The sequence below is a fragment of the Embiotoca jacksoni genome, unplaced genomic scaffold, assembly GCF_022577435.1.
Source record: "Embiotoca jacksoni isolate LCO1_2020_lvr unplaced genomic scaffold, fEmbJac1.0.p SCAF_11, whole genome shotgun sequence".
Taxonomy (NCBI): domain Eukaryota; kingdom Metazoa; phylum Chordata; class Actinopteri; family Embiotocidae; genus Embiotoca; species Embiotoca jacksoni.
The window spans coordinates 16,520,306-16,540,219 of NW_027185241.1; the positions used below are offsets into that span (position 1 = coordinate 16,520,306).

Sequence of the window (19,914 nt, forward strand, 5' to 3'; positions counted from 1 at the left end):
TGGTGTTGGGAAATAATTAATATCGCTATGATCCTTGTTAAGCATCTCTCCCTGGTTCTGACCCAAGCCCTGAACTACCAAGACCAGGGACTCACCCGTGGTTTGAACTGACAAAAGAAGAGTTGGACATTGGTCAAATAACTCTGGTGCGACCCTGGTCGTTGGTATGAAAGTGGTGTAACACAGCGACCATTAAGTAACATAGAGCAAAGTGTGCTGAAATTAAAAAAAATGGTGCGTTTTATTGCTTATGATTTCAACTTTTCATCTGGAAGGGGAAGAATGTGTCATATTTTTTTACTCTCAAAAGGTTTATGATCACAGTATAAGTGGACAATTTCAATGGTTTGGGTTGAAGATGTCGCTGAGTCGCTTAGCCAACATTAAATCAATGTCTATGCCATCCGATTACCAAAAAAAAAAACTGAATCTATTCTAGCATCGTAGCTAAAGAAACTGTATACATCATCTCTACAGAAAGTGTCGTGAGTACACTGAGCTTTGATAATCTTGTCTCTGCCCCTGCAGCCCATCAAATAGAGACGTTGACAGTGTTTCCCAGTGAATCTGGAAACACTCTGCAGCTTTCGGCCATCTGTCCAGCTGAACTCGGCGTGGCTCTCACCCCTGCACTCTATCCAAGTCGATATGAAGATCCCAGGTTAATTCACTTCCTTATTAATATCTCTATGATGGATAATGATTTAAGTCCCGAGTCCCGGGTCAAACCCCACATCTGGATTCCCTGATGTGAAAGAGACCTCGTAATTCCTGTTTGGAAAAATTTGAAATAAAAGGTGACCCAGCTAACCTGCTCTCACAGTGTGTGCCGCAGTGTTTTAACACTCTCTGCCACACTGATGGACACTTAAACCCTTGACCCATAAAAGCCATGTGACTGCCATGGAAAGCTCCATGGTCATAGAGGAAGGGGGAAAATAAACGAGGAATGACCTTGATGTGGTGGTCAAGTAACAGCATCGCCTCTTCACTGTGGGTTGCGGTCCCATAAAATGTTTTACAGTTCAGCCGAGCCTTGGAAACAACAGAATATCTGTACGCACTGAGGGTCAATATTGTTTAAACAATGCACTGAAACAAGGCAAACCTCTAATCAGGTTAAACTTTTGTTGCAGCGCAGGAAAAATCCCATCCTATAAGACTTTTGACAAGTTAAAAAATAGCTGTCAGGGATGCTACATTTATGAGTCAGTTTTATTTTTGGTGGTGTATTTTATGTATTTATAGCACAGCTTTAAAGTGGTTACAATAAACAGTAGTGTAAACTGCAGTACTTCGTCACAACATAATGCATGAAACATGCCAAACTTAATGTGTAGCGTCACCGGTCTGCCTCTACAGTTACAAGACTAAAACCAAAATATCTTCTCTCTCATTGTTTAAGAAGAAAAAATCAACCTGAAACTTCCTGCTGAAACTTCCGCAGGTCATCACTCAGCATCTGCCATTCAATTTGTCGGTGGCGATACTCGCTTTATACACCACGGTTGGTCAGCACAGGTGCAAAAGGATTTCATGTCGCTCAAGGGTGGAAGCGCTACGGGAGTCGATCGATGACTCACGAGGATGGACTTTACCGCTCTCTGGATGGGCACTCGGAGAAGAGCATGTCGTGTATGTTGCTTTCCAGTTCTTCTCTTCCATCTTTATTTGCCCTTTAAGAGAAAAAAGGCATCTCAGGAACTCGTACAGTACTGACAGTGCTGGTCCATGAATGTATGGTCTAACATCTGCAGGAAACTGTCGGGTTCTTGAGCAACCAAGCACTTGGACGTTGCAGATTTTGCCAGCGTTGATATTATTGTCTACAGAAGTCAGACGATGGAATGTGGACATTTGTAGGATTTCTGAAGATCGGACTGGAGAAATTATGGCTCTCTTTGTAAATATGTGCCAAAAACGCATTGGCTTTAACTGCAAAACTGTTTTTATCTGTGAGAGTGCGTGTGATGCACGCCACATTTGGAAAGGATTAGTTCAACTGTCCAGGAGGTGTTTGCAAAATACGGTAGGTTTTTAAAGAAAGTGGAATATTTGGAGGAATGCACGATTCCAATGGGAATAAAAAGAATGAAAGTACACGCAAGGGATGGAGCTTGAGCCTGAAAATAAACAAAAGAAGATATAGGTTTCTGCAACACGCAGTTTGAGCTTATCGTGAAAGCCATGCATCTTATACATTCTACTTTCTGAAGAAGAAGAAACAAGTTTTCTGCACAAACAAGGCATCAAAATGAAGCATTCTTAAGCATTTATCATAACACAAAAAGCATTAAATTAGAATAGTTTGGGAGCACAAAGACAGAAACGAGTTCCAAAATAAATGAAACCATTTGGAATTTGAATATTTCAATATTTACACTCCCTCAAATTTACACAAGCTGTGGGAGAAATGTGTTTTCCCTCAGAATAGAGGGAAGAAATGGCTAAGAGGAAAAAGCTGGGTGGAGGAAAAGGTGGAGTGGCTCGGATTAGCCCACATGTTGGTAATTTATCACACATAAACCTCACACCTAATTTTCACACCTGTAGCTCAACATGCAGGGAGTCTAGTAATTCACTCACTCACACACACACACACACTCAAACACGCTGCTGAGCGAGACATGGCCGTGGGTTTTTTTCCCTCGGCGTGGGAGAGGACCGAGGACATCACAGGAGAGGATCAGTCAAGTCGGCGGGCATGCTTGGCATATTTGCACCCCATGTAGCTCTGCTCAGTCTCTCCCGCCCAATCCGTGTTCGCTCTCCCCTCCCCATTTGTCATCACCTTGACTAAACTCATCCCCACGTCCCGCTCTAAAAAAGTCCAAAAAAAACCAAGTAGACTTGCTCGTGGATTCATTATACTCGCCCGAAAGCGCAATATATCCGGGGATCCAGATGGGAGACGGGACTCTTCATCTACTGAGGTGTTGCGCAAAAACAGATTGTAAAGTAAAAGAGCTGAAGTTTCGTCAGTAATTGAAAATTCTGGGAAAAGAAACCAAATCTTTCACTCAAGTAAAAGTAGCTGCAAGGATTGTTCAACTGGTAAAAAAAAAAAAAAAATCTGAAACAAACGTAAAAGTCCACTGACTTTCTTCTTTGGAGAATTTACTAGCAGGTAGTTTTCTTCTGAGTAGCAAACTCCATCCACCAACAACTACATCCACTGATGAAGACTTTATTAGCTGAGTAACCTGACCGATGATCATGCATCGTAATTTATTCATGCTATATTTAATGCAAAACGTAATTTCTGGTCTCACTAAGGTAAAACTTTTCCAACAGAGATTAATAAAGTAAAGTAATTATAACCCCTTAAATTGTAGTAGATCTCAGTAATGCAGCTGACAATAGTGGACGAAGTATTCAGATCCAACTGTCTAAGTACATTTCTATACCAGCGGGTGCTTGAATGTACATCTATAAATCCTATTGTAATTTGTAATTATTGTGTAAAGTAAATATAATTGTTAAATGAATGAAAATGTAAACTTTCAAGTGAAATTGAGTGAAGTGAAAGTTGAAAGGAGCAGGAAATGGAAATACTTGAGGAAAATGTCAGCAGCTAAAAACTGGTTGACTGAATGTATTTTACCCGTTACATTCAACCACTGGCTGCCAATCACTAGAACTCACATGACTCAGCCAGGTACTAAAAGCTTTGCTTTGGATATTTGCCGTTTGCAGCGTACAGTGTCTTGCGATCCTTCTGACATATGGACTTGTTTGGAATAAACACAATAGCAGGTAGCTAAAGAGTGCTCCCTAAACAAACTCCAATTTCACACAGCGGGTTTGAAAAGAAGCATACAGCATTTAAAATGAAGATAAAACAATAAACAAAAAAGGAAAACAAGAATTTGATACCATTTTTTTTTAAGTAGTTCCTTTCTCTGACTCATTTCATCTCGACGTGAACGTCTGTGGTAAAGTTCTACCTCATTAACCCTTTAACAGGATACAACCTCGCACCCCTTCCTCACCCGCTGAGGCCAACAGGGAGATCTGAGGTGATCGCCAGGGTCAAAAGTGGAGCACACCACGAGGAACAGATGGCAAAAACCTGGTCTCACTTTCAGTCGTGGTGCCTGACACGGAAAAAAAACTCCAAAACATCAAAGACTTATTTTTTCCCCCCAAACAATTGGGCTGGATCGAATATTGACATCAGGTCCTTCATGGGAAAATACCACCTTGCTTGTTTTATTGCCTAACTGAATTCTGAAGAAGAGGCCACAGTATTATTTCATCATTTTGCTGGTTAGAGGGTTGAATCTTGGAATAATACGAGTATTTTTTTTTTTCTGCCGCTACCAGCGGCCAATATGCTGCAAAGTTGTCTTTTAATGTGACCATGTCAGGCGCACACACACACACACACACACACACACACACACACACACGCAAACCAGACTTTCAAGAGAAGTTCATCTGAGGTATCTTCGCTGGCCTGTGATATACAGTCTGTTTAGACGTCTCCAGCCACCTCCTCTGGTAGCAGGTGCCCGGGTCACATCTGGCCTCGTGTTCTCAAAACCAACCACAAAACTGCCCCCAAATGGCTTGGCACTGCCCGCGCTTCTTAACAGAACCGGCTTGTGTTGGCTGTAAAAGGTCGCACTCAGCCCTCCGGAGCAAACGTTTCTTTTCTACAGTTCCCTTTGAGAGGAACTTGGAATATACACTTTCCTAAAGTATGAAGGATGAGTGTATTCCGCAGGCAAAAATAGAGCGCATACGTACATCGAAATGAGCAACGACTGCAGTGCAACGCTGATCCTCTTTCAACACAAGTACTGCATGTCCTCATCAGCGTGGAAACTCAATCTGCTGCCTCTCACAAACGACAGCGAGGCGTTAGGTGTTGCAACACAAAGAACTTTTCAGAAGACTTGCATCCAAAATCTCTGGGTGGCATGAGGTCGTCAAAGCGTATCATTACATGGAGGCAGCGGAGTACGATGCATGGGGGCTGTACCTGTCTTGTGCCTGCACGCCACACTGTTTACTGCTACAAATGAGCAGCAAATCGGCTTGTCATGCGTTGGCAGCTGTTACAACAATCCTCCAAGGTGCTGAATGTGCCAATAACTCAACCGCAGGAGTTGTCTGCTCGTGTCTAAACAGTCAGAAAAAAATGTCTCACATGCAACCTCATATCCTCCAAAAATAATCCTGAAGGTAGTAAGATCTTTTTAGGAATATACCGCTCTAGCCGCTCATATGCATATGCATGTACGCTTGAACTCGTTGCTGATGCTAACCAGCCCCATACTGTCCATTACACTTCACTCGTGTTCATTACCGCACCAAGGCAGTACCATCCCGAAAGCCATTAGCTGGTAAACATATAAACTACATGTGACCCCTGTCTACAGATACACATTAGTCATGGCTCCTGCTGGTGACAGCTGTTTACACAGCTAAGGCCGCTGCTCCTGAGACCTGGCCCCAGTCCAAATAAAATAATATCCAGTTAAGGAAAAGTCAGCCAAGATGTAACACAAGTGCATAACAAGAAGGGAAAAAAGAGCGCAGGAATCTGAGAAATGTTAATGGACTTCTTGTTCTTTTAAAGCTTTATAGTTTTCTGGCGAGCATTTGTCTGTACCACAGTCTTATTTCATTGTCTGGATGCTAAAACAAGATTAGTGAGAAACCCTAATGGAAAAAAGAAAAGTCAAAGGCAGTTGCCATAATTGATGCGTTCTTTGACAAAGCGCAACATAAAAATGTGCTGCGTTGAAATCAAGTTTATCCCGCAATTAGACTTTCACCCTTTTTCTGTTTACAGTGTGTGTGTGTGTGTGTGTGTGTGTGTGTGTGTGTGTGTGTGTGTGTGTGTGTGTGTGTGTGCGCGTGTGTGCGTGTGCGCGTGCGTTTGTGTATTTATGTCTAAAGTGTGCATGAGGGATAGCCAGAGAAAAGCACAAAAACATACATTGGCTTCACACAGCTCAGACGACGACAACAACAACAAGACAAACAACAACTAAAAAGACCACAACCACAATACAACACGACGTGCACTGCAAAAGTCAAGAGGGCTGGGCCTGCTTTGATGGAGAAAATTCTTGGTAAAAGATGATAAATTGCCTCTCATTTAGTGACAGGTGAATAGAAATTATTATCCAACGTGCTAAAGAAGAAAACTGTGGTTCAGTTCACCACACTTGACTTTCATCATATACAGTGTAGTATTATTATTGTAATAGCCAACAGCACTGTCAAACCCATCGCACCAAAATCTTTCCTACTGTGGGTGGTGAGTTGGGTTCTGGTGACTGAAAGTAATGAATGGCATCATTTTCACAGGAAACAGTATCAATGACCCCACTTCTCTACATGGGACCATCTGCATTTGTTGAACCTTTGCTCATTTATTCAGGTTTTTCCTTTCATTTGTAACCCATATGTATTTCACTTAAGTAACCAAACTGGAACCAAACAAAAAGGCTGCTTGTCAGAGACCATCCAGTCTGAGTGTACTCAGCATACTGTATAAAAAAAACTCATTTCTGTGGCTGGATTTGTGGACCTTTAGTCCAGCAATGCAATTCAAATTGCACGAATCAATACTTTTTAGATGAACAACGTTGGATCGTTTGACCACGTGTAATGTGAAAAGGTGTTGTTTGGTGTTGAACCCGAACTGAATCACCTTAATATGAAGTGGAAGCGCTGAAAGCCGCACTTCCTTGAATGGCCACTTGAGGCTGGCTCTAAAAGAGAATCAATTGTAAATTTCCCCACTGTGGGACTAATAAAGGATTATTTTATTTTCGGATTATTTTATTTTATCCCCACTGACCCGTATGTTAAAATGCCCAACTTTGCAGCAGAAATAAACATGTTTACAGCCTAGTACAGAAAACGGTTTAGGTCTTCCGAGGCTCAGTCATATACTGCCAAGATGGCAACTGCCACTGGGATTTGAGCTTCAAAACCACTCTTAAGGAAACCTATGGGAGACATCACGAAGGCTATGTTTATTTTTTACACACCATCTATGAGTTCTCCTCAGCTGTAGTGGGCTTTTTAGTATCCCTGGGGCTAATTAGCTAGCCTGGAGTTGGCAGACCAAAATTCACTGCACAATGTAACGGGTCTGTCGATGCTCCATTGAGAATCATTTCCAGTCATTGCATCCTACGAGGCGTAGACCTCAGATTCATTTTGGAGCCACTGGAGCAGCCTTTAACCAACTGACATTGACCACGATATGTGCCTAAACTCTTCCAAGCTGGACATCAACTTCATCACTCTGGTCGCTGATTGGTCTGTCCTTCAGAGTGGCTGACCAAACATTAATTCAGAGGCGAAGACAGAAGCTTTTAAATGCTACCTACCCAGTACCAAAAAACATTAGTGACTGTTAGTTGGCAAGCAAGTCAAGTGAGCATTAGCATTAGCAGCTAAAATGCCATCTATTTACCCTGGTGGTTGGTGGAGACCAGACAACAGACAAAAATATTGGACTTACATTTGTTACATGTACAGAAATACAACTCCAACTGATTGGTAATGCCGCTCTGTAGCTCCTGGATGTGTTAATGAGCAACTGTTAGCGAATCCGCTTTATAAGGAAATAATATATTGTCTTTACAGCTTGTTGAGCTACTCCCAAAAGTAGAGCAGGGGGACAATCGTATTGCTTTTCTCTGATAACAGACAGATGCATGTATTATTTAATCACTCCTCTATCATACATCCTGTCTTCCTATCACTTTCCTCCTCTTTGCTCCTTCTATTCTGACCACATAAATCTACAGGGGATGACCCTCTAAGACCTCTTTATATCTGACATGCACGCTACGTTGCCCTCACTGTATCTCCCCTCTCACCCCTCCTCCTCCTCCTCCTCCTCCCTCGCCTCTCTGCCTTCCCCTCCCTCCACAGAGGGAGTCAGAGAGACAATGAGCTAAGCATCAAGGCCCAGTAATGACTCCCAGCCTGGTTCCTGATTAAAAACACACCGGGTGCTTCTGCACTCCGCAGGCAGCCATGAGGCCTTTCCCTCCTCACACCACAAGGCCCTGAGAGCGAGGACATAGAAGCAGAGGCCAGCCCCAACACAGCTCCATGGCCAAGAAAAGAAAACCCCTCAAAAATAGTGTAAGCCCTTCACACTGTATCATTCAAAGCTCTTGTCCCAACTAGTCCAAGCCTAATTCCAGAGACAAGCCTTCATTTAATCTAAGGGTGCCCAAATACCAATATTGACTCCAACCTCAGCCAAAACCATAACAAAGCCATTACAGAGGCTGCTTACAGTCCGTGGCAAAGACACATGAAGGGTGGAGCTGAAATATCCTGTCATATTTTTGGATGTATTCTAAAGCGTGCTGTCTTTAACACCTTACGATCATTGGGACAAACCACTTGCAGTAACAGAATGAGAAAGGCACATTTTATCAACATGTACCTGAGCTTATCGATGCAACAGATTTGCAGCATCTCCACAGATGGACACAGTCAGAAGGCGGCAGCGGGGGCTGCGGCACCTTTACCTGTACCTCTCCATGTCCACACTCGGGCCGCCAAATTACAGGCGAGCTCCGCACAGAAACGCTTTATTGCATCTGACCAGCTCACTTCCTCTCCATACCAAAGGCATTGCATGCTGAGCCTTATTTTGATGTGGCGTGTAAGCATAATTAGAGGTCCCATAAAGGCAGGGAGAGGGGGGAAAAAGGAGTCTTGTCCATCTGTCGAGTGTTAAGGGGCGGGCACGTGGGTAGCGATCAGAGCCCCATGCCTCCCTCTTGTTAAAGCCATTCAAACACTGATGCTAACAGCACCAAACGAGAGTCAGTGTGTGTGTGTGTGTGTGTGTGTGTGTGTGTGTGTGTGTGTGTGTGTGTGTGTGTGTGTGTGTGTGTGTGTGTTTGTTTCTGCACACATTGGTGTATTTTGTCAAGGGGCCTCCTCGAGTTTCAGATTTCCAGTCTTTGCCGATCGATGCAAAGTAGGTACTAGTCAACACGCACACAGAGGAACACACCGACATGGCCAACAAGAGCAGAGTGCGGCGTTTTCTGGAAACACCAGACATTGAGCATCTTTCCGAGGGCTCTTGGACCGCCAAATCCGAGCGGATCGTCTGCACATTCAGGGGAGCAAGAAAATGCGATTCTCAGCCTGTAAAATAAAATCATCGACTAAACCGAATGCTTAAAAACATCATTGCCATTACGATTGAAAAAAAATGTACCCATTTATGTTATAAAAATATAACTTGGTTAAATTGGCTCATTTGCTCTTCGACACCACTCTCATATCTGTATGCTGAGTATGAAGATGAAGCTACAGCCAGCAGCCTGTTAGCGTAGCAAAAAAAAAAAAGAAGAAACAAACCTAGGAACATACAAAAAACAGCTTTTACTTTTTTTGTACACGTTAAACAAATGACATACGTGTTGGTGAGCTTTGTGGACGGAGCCGAGCCGAGCAGAGCCGTTTTCTGTCTTTATGCCGATCTGAGCCGCAGGCTTCATATTTACCGAACAGCAAACACCAAAGAATGGTTTCTATTTTCTATTCCCATGTCATTTTGCAAGTGCCCTCATGATTTGAAGTGTTAATTGTAATTTGTATGTAAATTGTCTAGCACTTGACAAGAAAGGGAATGAGTATTGTTTCTTAAAATGTCCAACTATTTCAGCAAAGGGGAAATAGCTCATTTTAACAATTCCCATGATTCGATTCATTGAGGAAAAAACACAATGGATGCCTATTGTTTTCAGGTCATTACCTCTAAACAGCTCTTCACTGGGTTCTTTTAGAGGTGTGTATTAGTAATGTGAGAGGTAAGTAGTCTGGAAGTGCGTTTGGGTTTAAGCCTGAGGGGCTCCATCTCCGGCTCTGGGCAGCTCTCCTACCTGTGAAGCCCTCGTATGAGTCATTTTTTCAAAAAATGCTTCTTTTGTGTTGTTGTTTTATGTGTGGCACTTGGAAATGATTCCCCAACATTAGAATCTTTATGGCCCAATAAACAACCAAATTGGCTGGTCATATTTAGTAGCTTTATAAAGGAAACGTATTAAGGTGTAATTGCTGCGGGGGAGTGGGCATAGGTGAGGGTTGCAAAATTGCCCTCACACTCTGGAGGGACACGGCAGTTTTTGTCTGCTGCTCTGAGAGTTTCCGATCAGCACGAGGAAATGTGGAGCGTATTAGAAGGTTTGATTTAATAAGTTCATTTTATTTCACATTTCCGAAAAAATGAACTTTTACAGCGTGGTAAAAGCGAAGCCTGAAATAAAAACATCTGTTTGGCATTTAGCTTTGCCAGCTATGGGATCTTCTGATGACAACGACTGAGGGTGGAAGAGAAGATCCATTTGTGTATTCCCCCACCCAACCCTTTCATCGAATAAAAGAGAAAGGAAAGACCAAGTCTGCGCGCAATAAATGTGTTCTCACTGTGATGCGATACATATCATACATAATCCTGCAACACCCAGGGAGTTGATAGATGAGTACCTCTCCCACCTCTTTGTCTCACTCCCCCTACATAACAACGTTGGGTAAAAGATTGTTCAGGTCATTAAATTCATTCAGATTGATTAAATCTCTCAGTGGATTTCTTTTTTTTTTTTCTCAGGTAAAAACACTGAAAAAGTGAAACAGATCATCCCACTTTGAGACTTGGTACCTCGAAAGAATCTCTCTCTCTGTGTTCCTCTCCAGAAGAAAGTTCATGCCACTGCACGTTATTTTTTTTTTTCCCTTCTTGCCGGGGTTTTCGGCAGTGTAGCGTGGCACGAGCGCACTGAGGACCCTTTCAGCGGCTTCACCTGATACCGCTGCGACTCGGAGCAGAGGAGCTGCAGTACAGGCCGGGATCGACATGCAGGTCAAACAAGGAGCTAGTCTTTCGACAGAGTTCGGAGGCCGGGTCAGACTAATGTGATTTATCAATACGGCTACATAAGTGAATCATTGTGCTTAATGGCCATGATAATCCCCGAGACAGATCACAGACATGATTGGTTGAAAAGTTGGGGGTTGGGTGAGGGGAGTGGAGACATTGTTGTGGACTTGATGTCTTGATCATGAGGAACATGCACCTGCAGGGTGTCCATGTATCTCCCCGTATTCTTTTTCTTTCTCACACACACACACACACACACACACTCGAGCGCACACATCCACACACAGATTTACACGTATCGAAGCTTGGCTGATGGGGCCTGGGAGAGAAAAGACAGAGCTCTGTTCCTTGACGCTGGAGCTCGGGCTCAGGTCAAGACTCAGCTCGCTGTAATCCCTCTCAGGTGATGCTGTTCACATTCAGCCATTTCCAGCTGATCTGCTTAAATATGCCTTCCTCATCCCCCTTAAAAAAAAAAAAAAAAAAAAAAAACCTCCCCCTCCCTCCTCTCCAACCAGCACAAGCTCCGAGGGTGGTGAGAAGCAGGGAGGGGTGACTGCTATTCCTACATCAGATCAGATGGCCGTTTAGCATTTAAGCGGCCAATCGGGTGCCTGACATGAATAAAATAAACACCCTTATGGAATGAGAAGAGAGGAGTCGGGATGCAGGGCTAACATCACCTGGATTCGAGTGGCATCTTGTGGGAAGGCCTTGTTAACAGACGTGGCATCTGCAGGGCTTTTTCACTTTTTCCAAAGGCGAGAGTGGCAAGGCTGTTTTAAAAGCAGCTTCTTGGAGCGTTCCCTCTCGTCCCCCTTTAGCCACTTAATCAACGTATTATATTGCTCTGAGGTACCGGGTTCCAACATTAACACTTACACCCACAAACCTGGGACTTTGTGTGAGCTTTCAGCACACAGAGGCCGGATTTCCAGGACTGAAAATGTTTGAATGGCTTAACTGCATCTAAAGATGCTGTACTTTTACAATTCATGCAGCCAAAAAATGGATATGGCTAATGAAATATTTTTAAATGATCTTCTTTTTTTTTTGTTATATTAAAAAACTAAAAGTCAATTTACAAGATCCAAATATCTGATGGTGTCAAGTTTCTGCACAGTCCTGTTCGTATTTAACCGCAGGTAACGACTATATTATGTGGATTTTTGGCACAAACACACCACACACACACACTTTTTGTTTCTGACTTTTACCAGCAGTAAAAATTGTCGTGCATCTCTGACCTCACTCCGTCCTGCCACACTGCACAGGTTTCACATAATGACTTTTGTCCTTCAAAAAACATCTTGGATCTCAGTGGAGGAACAGATTACACAGCTGAATATGATCTGAAACATGCTGCTGCCTGCTGGGAATTCAAATTTGGGATTTTCGGAGTAGACGTTGAAGGGTTAACAGTATCACATGGCAACTTTTCACCACTCTCGCCTGCTATTACCTATTCATTACCTGTTTAAACGGCTTAGGGCCCCACTGTGTATCTCTGTTCCTTCAGGCAGCACTGGTACTCCAGCCTGATTTTATGTAGTCAGCAGGTGGCATCATTAGCCAGAGAATAAAAATGAAAAGCAATACCCTTGTGTCTCGCTATGATATCATAGCAGGCCTCATTGGCATCATTTTCCTGTTTCTAGTGGGCAGGATAGGGTATAAGGAGGTGTAAATTTAATATGTTTTGTCATCTGTTTTACATAAAAAGAAAATGTATATGTACAATTACCACAGCCAAATGGGAGGTTGGGTCACGCCATGCAGTGTGTGAGCAAGACAAGATCAGCCCAGAAACCACACAAAGATCCCAATCGTAACTGTGCCGGAGCCGTATGCGACGCTTGTTTTACGCCTTGACATATCCTAATTATGATGCCATCTCTATCCCTTACACCTCGCTCAGTCTGTGCGGCTGCAAGTGCACAGTATATCATCGGCGGAACTTCATTTTTTTTCCATGCATGTAAAACTGAAAAACAGCATTTGTTAAATTATGCAGGATGTGTTTCGTTACGCATAAAGCAGTCACGCCTGGGGGGCGCAGTGTGGCCAAATTGAGTTTCGAACGTGTCTGGGTCTCAACACTCCTGAACGGTTTGGATAGCTCCCCGTGCATGCCAGACAGGTTGTATATAAAGCTGTCACAGGAACCTTGAGGGCTAGAAAAATATTCAAGCATTTCTGGGCCTATTGGACAATGATCTCTTACACATGCTTCTTTCAATATAACCGTGATAAATAAAGGAAGGAAGCAAATACCAAAAACTTGGCCGACTGCCACCACTTGCTAGAATGGCACTTTTGGCCCAAAGTGCTGAAACCCGCCCCCCTCCCCTCACAAACACACACATACACTTTCAACAGTATTATAAAGGCAAAACCTGTACATATTTGCATGGGATTAGTTTGACAAGTGTAACATCCTCTCTGAGAGCTGGCTGTAACAATGTGTAGCTTATAACACCCAGCCTAAAGCTGTTCTTGAGGTCAAATGTGTAAGTTAACCTCTTGATCTCATTTCTACTGGTTAACCCACCACCGCCACCCCCTCTTCCCTCTCTTTCTCTCTCTCTCTCTCTCTCTCTCTCTCTCTCTCTCTCTCTCTCACACGCACGCACGCGCACACGCGCGCACACACACACACACACACACACACACACACACACACACACACACACACACACACATACATACAAACAAACAAACAAACACACACACCATATAGATAAAGAGGCACCTAAAGACAAATATGCAGACTGGATTTGCTGCTGGACCATCCAGCATACCATGCAAGATATAAGCAGCTCTTTAAGGAAAAGAAAAAAAGGTATGATCATACAAAGAAAATGACATTCCATTTCCTCCGTGCTATCTAAGATCACATAGTGCACAAAGAAAGAAACACACAGAGGAGCTGAAAAACCTGTGTGTGCCAGTACCCCGCAGTGATTGCCTGATTATTTGCAGATGGGCAGTGGAGGGCTTGCAGAGTGTGGAGGTTCCCCCTGGCACGCAGCGCATATGATTAAATCTGTGATTGCCTTACAATTTACAAGACCCCCCTCTCCCTTGACTTTAAATGAGCTTTTCTACAGTACTACCAATCGATGCGGGGACCGTCAGCGCTGTACGTAACCCGTGTGCAATTCGGACCAAATCTCCTCTCATGCTCCCGAGGATCTCGGCGATCTGTTATGTCACGGGTCTGAGGGGGGCTCTGCGGGGGACACTTTCCTAATCCGACTGTCTCCTCATTCATTCAGAGTATAGAGTAGTATTTACAAAGGGGCTGATCCCCTCCTCAACTCCTGCGCCTCCGCTGAGCGATTGTCATGCGGGTTTCCTACCAACTGTTCAAAGTGGTGATGAGATCAATTAAAACCAGCTTAGGGGGCTGGAGTGGAGATGTGCAATTCATAAGTCTGGGGATGGGGATTCCGTATCTATTCATTAAATAACCCCCCTCCCCTCCTATAAGCCGCCGCTCTCTATAGACCGACCCACACCAGCAGCTTTTTTTTTTTTTTTTTTTTAGCAGTTTCACATGTAAATAATATATAGGGCGCTCTTTTGTTGGGCCCATAACTACGGGAAGTGGCGTTAATAGCCCGTCTGACAGCATGCTTTAAATACAAGTAGCCAATTCACGGACGCAACATGTTTTAAAACTAATTTTGGACAGACACGCGCTCGGCCAATTTTGCGCACATTTTACGCACAAGTTACCGGTTCCCAAATCGTTACATAATGTGGAAAATCTTCTTTTATGAGGTTAAAAAATTACATCAGATGCAGAAAAAGTGATTTGTGGCTTAGATAACACGTTTTTCTCTCACCGCGAATTTCTGGAAAGTTCCTGAATTCTACTCCAATCTGTTTTGGATCGGCAACTTTCACCTGCGAGTTTTTAAATAAGATCCAAATTTGATGTTATTTTTGTGACTTCTCCGTCTGCTTTGTGCGCACTCTACTCTAATGTATACACAGAAGTAGGAGGGAGACGGACTTCCACAGAATGTGAGTAACCTTCTTTATGACTGCTGCTGTTGCCTCCCGTGACACACACAAACTCTTAAAGAATCTGTTAAAGTCACTCCCTGGATGCTGCTCTAACCCTGTGCCCGTGTTACCTCTTTTGTTTCTCCTCCAGCGGTGCGACGGCGACTGACAGTTGCTGTACTCCATACAGTTCAATACGATCAGGGCAAATGAGAAGAGTCGAAACTGCATCTGGACGGCGGGCTGTTGCTCGGACTCCAGTAAAAACGTGCCAGCTGGGTTTGGGGTGAATTCTATGACTTTGTAATGTCCTCCTCCAGTTTCTTTAGTCGATCCTCAAATGTGTCAAACATCAGACGAGATGCGACATGGTATCACGTCGCCGACCGGGATCATTTTATGGAGCGCGCTGATCCTCCAGTCAGTAAAAGTGTCCGATTTGGTGCGCTGCGGGGAGAATGACAAAGGAGGTTACTGCGATAACAGTGTAACGAAATCAACACCTTCTTAAACAATGATGCGTGGACATGATAGAGAACCAATAAATAAATTGTTCTTCAGTGTGTTAATGTCTTGGAACAATCGCAGATGCAAACGCAATGCGTGCTGTTCAAACGCTCCCCTTCCCCAAAAAAAACCAACAAAAAAAACAAGCGCAACTGTGCGTAATAGTCGCCAAAACGCTCCGTGAGATAACGTGGTGTTGGATACCTTGCAAAAGATTCAGCGTAACTCCGCTCCGGTCCACGTTTAGGTTCCCTCTGAGTGCAAGTGCGGCTCGGGAACATGCAGCATCCCTCTCTGACAGAAACTTGTGTCTCCAGAAGAGAACAGAGGTCCGAGGAGGAGGAAAAAGGTGGTAGCGGTGAAGGGGTGGGGGGGATTTCCTTTCCTCCTCTCTGTGAAAAAAAAAAAAAAAGCTTAGATTCCGTTTACCTGCGTTTCTTCACTCAAGCTTGTCCTGGTCGTGTCCTGCAGCGGAGCAGAAACAAACTCACATGTGTTGCTTGCTTTAAAGCGGAAAACGAGGACCGGTGGGTGAGTCTGCGTTTTGTGCGCTGCTGAGGTTGAGCGGTGGACTGACTCCCAACTGGTCCTGATGCTTGCCGCCTTTTCCCTCATATAGCGCGCTGTCGCTGTCACGTGTGGGGACTTCGAGTTTTGTGTTTCTTCTTATTTAAGATGTTGAAGATGACATTTCGTACGTAGTCCCCCCCCCCCTCCCCCCCATCCCCCCCACCTTCTCTCCCCCCAAGCGCGCACTCAACCACACTGGCCGATACGAGATTGCCTCTGGGTCCTAGTGAGCGTAAAAGACTGGGAACATATAAGGGGGGAAAAAGTTCTGGTAACCTTTTTTTTTTTTAAATTATATTTATATATATATATATATATATATATATATATAGGAGATATTGAACTGCAGCTTATCTGAGAAACAGGTTTAGTCTTTGAATATTAGAATTTGAATTATTTGTCAATATCAAAAGCGATTCCACCATTTCGTTCTTTATGCAGGTCTTAATATGAAAAGTTCCGTGACCCCTCTCAACTGGAGATCAAACGTGAACCGAGACATAACTACACATTCACACTATACTATCTGGGTTCAGCTTTCTTCCACTAAGGAACGCCCTATTGAATAATTACAGGTTCGCCCCCTAAAATAGCAATTATCGGCATAATGCGTCTAGTGACATGGGGTCCGAGTCAACCATCTCCTCACGCCTGTTTTATTGGCCCAGCTCCCACAGACCCCGCCCCTCCCTGAAATTAATGATAATCGCTGGAGAGGCTGTAATTGTGGTACATGAATAAATCATTCAATAATTGCTGGGTATTTTCCATACACTGACCCGTGTGACCTCATCAGGGGAGACACAGAAGCGGGTCAGCGCCTCCTTCAGTTTTGCCCTGGGATGGGGTGGGGTAAATGGGGGTTGGGGGCTGGCACCCATCCACTCCTCTGTGACATTCAAACGCTGGCTGCTCGTCAACTCTGCAGATGAGCGCAGGGGATAATTACAGATCAGAGATGAGACGTGACAGAAGTGAAGTTACAATGACAGAGGGAAGCAGGTAAAAGACTCAACGTGATGTGTAAATGTGGCCAAATTCAAACTACTGGACACCCGGAGGGCGGCATTTCCGGTGATGGTTTGTCACCTCCTGGAATCCGAGCTGTGAATGCTCTACCCTCTTCAGCCACTAGGTGTGGCACTTAATCTTTTATTTATTCCAGGAAATTATTTTCATGTGGGAGCCTTGTAGTTCTCGTCAGTGATTCTACAAGTGGGAATACAGAGCTTTTCAGAAGTCAATATATAATGACAAAAGTCTTCATTAACAAATGGAGCAGCTTCCTGTGAAAAAGGATTTTTTTTTTTTTCTTTAAAAACGGTTTGCAACAACAAGAGATCACAAGCCTTCAAACTTGGCATGACAAAATCTCATTTACACGCTGGTTTCACACTTTAAACAACAAAGGAATCACTAAATTAAGAAAAAAAAAAAAAGAAAAAAAAAAGCCAGAGGCAGTAAAAACACACATCTTCAGCTACTCGAACACACAAGTGGGAGTTTCCATTTCATCACCGGAACTGAAAAAATATATGGGGGGGGACAAAAAGAAGACGGAAAAAAAAAAAAAGAACAACCTATAGTGACCTTTGTCCTGCCTTTGTTTATTTATTTATCCAGGGAGCAGTGAGACACTGTGGTCAGGAGGGCTGTTAGCCGCAGGCTGTGCCACTGGTTTGGATTCCTCTCTAAAACAACACGCGAGAGAGCACGGTTAAGGTGAATGTGATAATTTAAGCCTCTGGCACTTTTATTTTCATGATGTGTCATGGAGAAGTGGGCCGGTAAACCAATCACTTTACTCTCTCCATCCCTCTCCCTCCTGCTCGATGCAGTGAACAGGAGTGGAGGTGACGTCAGCATTCGGATGGTCTGGCTCCGAGCCCTCACTGCCATAACAGCAATGAGGGGAGCTGCTCTTACGCTCCGCTCATCACAGATCCCAGGCTAGATGGTCTTTGTCGTGGGTTTTGTCACGGTTTAAAAAAAGGAAAAGGAAACAAACGGGGGGAGAAAAAAAAAAAGCCACTACACCGTGGTCATCTAAAAGTCAAAATATCCTAAATGTCAAGGCCACGATGAGAGTGAGGCGAACTGAGAAAGTTCGAGCCATATTTAGCAACTTTTCCAAGTTTGCGGCTCCAAATGGAAAAGAGGGAAACTTCCAATATCCAGAAATAATCTAACATGACATTCACAAACAAAGCTGTAATGTTACAGTCCACATGTACAAACGGGATTTTATAGTCACCATCAATCTCCCCTCGAGGTCCAACCGGGAGCTGCTCTTCAGCTTTAAGTGAGAAATGAAAAGTGCGAACATCTACAGTTCATCTGCTGATGAAGATGAAACAATCACAAGTTTCAGAACAGCCACTAACATAGAGCTTCAGGTGAGACTGTTTTGTTAAACTAGTAAATCCAAGATCAGATTGAACTCTGACCCTCAACCATAAATCTAATAATAAATCAGAATTTATCAAGGGGCATCTATAATCTATATATGAAGGTTTGAAAGGAAGTTGTTTGCTTCTTTATAGAAAACTGCGTTAAAATGTATCAACAAATCCAGTAAAACTTCTCAGAGCAGGCAGCCTGTCGGGGATCAGGATTATCAGAGGTGATGAGATATACGCAGTTTTAAATAAACCACAACTCCTACATGAACTGTTTTGCATGAGATGAATTTGTTTTCAACTGTGTTCTTCTCCGGGTGCAGCTGGACGAAGTGTGATGTCATGGATTTTGCTGCACTAATCACAATTTAGCTGCATTTTAATTACATTATTGAATGGTTCTGATCAAACCAAAGAAGAAAATTTGCTTTTGATTAGTAACTATGACAAAGCAGTTTAGTTTTTCTTGAATGTCGACGTTTAAAAAAATGTAAGAACTGTTTTATTCCAAACAACCCCATGAACATAAACATGCATTTAGCAAGAACTCTTTGCCGTTACCACCTACAGTCGGCAGCCCAAAATGACTTAACTGTGTATAAAAATGGATGAAGACTCTCGAGTCTAAAAAAAGTAAAGCCAAGGCAAAAATGGCTTAAAGTGTAATACCACTGAGAGCCACTAGGGGGTGGCTCCAAAAACGTCTTTCTCTATACTCCCATTTAACTTCTCATGAAATAGTCAGTACATTTTCTACAGAAGCCATTATGACGTCATTTGCTGAATTCACTCCTTCCGATTAGTTTTCAGGCGGTCGGACTTAAAATAAATCCATTATTAATTTGATTTTAGGCTTTAAACCTAATAAACGTCTGGTGTTGTTTGGTTTGATTGATATGCCTGTGGTGAAGTCAGGTTTCCCGTACAGGTGGGCGGTCTTCATGTCCTCGGGTTGTCAGTCAGATCCACCCCTCACTCCTTCTCAGCTCGTCCAAATATGGTCACTCCTGGTCCAAAATGCTCAAGTCAGAGCTTCAAAGTGGCAGTTCACCAACAAAGGAGAGCAGTATACAATTCAAAAACCAAACAAAAATGGATGGCTGAACGACTGTGTACTAACCAGACGCATAAATCCACCTGCTTGTGAAACAACACTTACTGAGTGGAAGCAGTATGGTCTTGCGTCATCTCTTCTTAAGACATTTAAGGCCACAGTTTTGTCCTTGTTCTCTGGTCACAGTGTCACAATATCTTCCAGTCACTTGTTCTATTTAAAAAAAAAAAAAAAAAAAAGAAGGTATCCTGGATAAATAAATTGGGATATACTGTGTACTTTGAAACACCACTGAAAAAGCAGGTTTTCATATTTCCCCTCTATTGTACACAGTGAACTTCTGTTTATCAACCGAACTGGTCTGTGACGCATTATGGAAAAAATAAGAGAAGGAAGGCACCTATTATTGGTCTGTCCGGTTCCGTCTCTGGACAAAACAACTTCATGTCAGACTTCTGTCAGGGAGTCGGTCCGTGGGTGAAGCG

At 43.4% G+C, this 19,914-nt stretch overlaps 1 protein-coding gene across 2 annotated transcripts in view; it reads right to left on the reverse strand.

The window, feature by feature from the left end:
- The window catches only part of rspo2 (R-spondin 2), a 59,925-nt gene extending 43,093 nt beyond the window's left edge, over positions 1–16,832 (reverse strand). Inside the window, exons 1-3 of one of the 2 annotated variants that reach the window (XM_069143371.1) lie at positions 16,756–16,832; positions 15,611–15,798; positions 15,031–15,346 (exon numbers count right to left, since the gene is read on the reverse strand). In XM_069143371.1, the coding sequence (XP_068999472.1) occupies positions 15,031–15,130 (100 nt within the window). In that variant the 5' untranslated portion in view covers positions 15,131–15,346; positions 15,611–15,798; positions 16,756–16,832. Of the gene's footprint in view, positions 1–15,030; positions 15,347–15,610; positions 15,799–15,897; positions 16,090–16,755 lie in introns of those variants that run through there. The other variant, XM_069143370.1, reaches the window with a different exon arrangement.
- Positions 16,833–19,914: the final 3,082 nt, after the last annotated feature.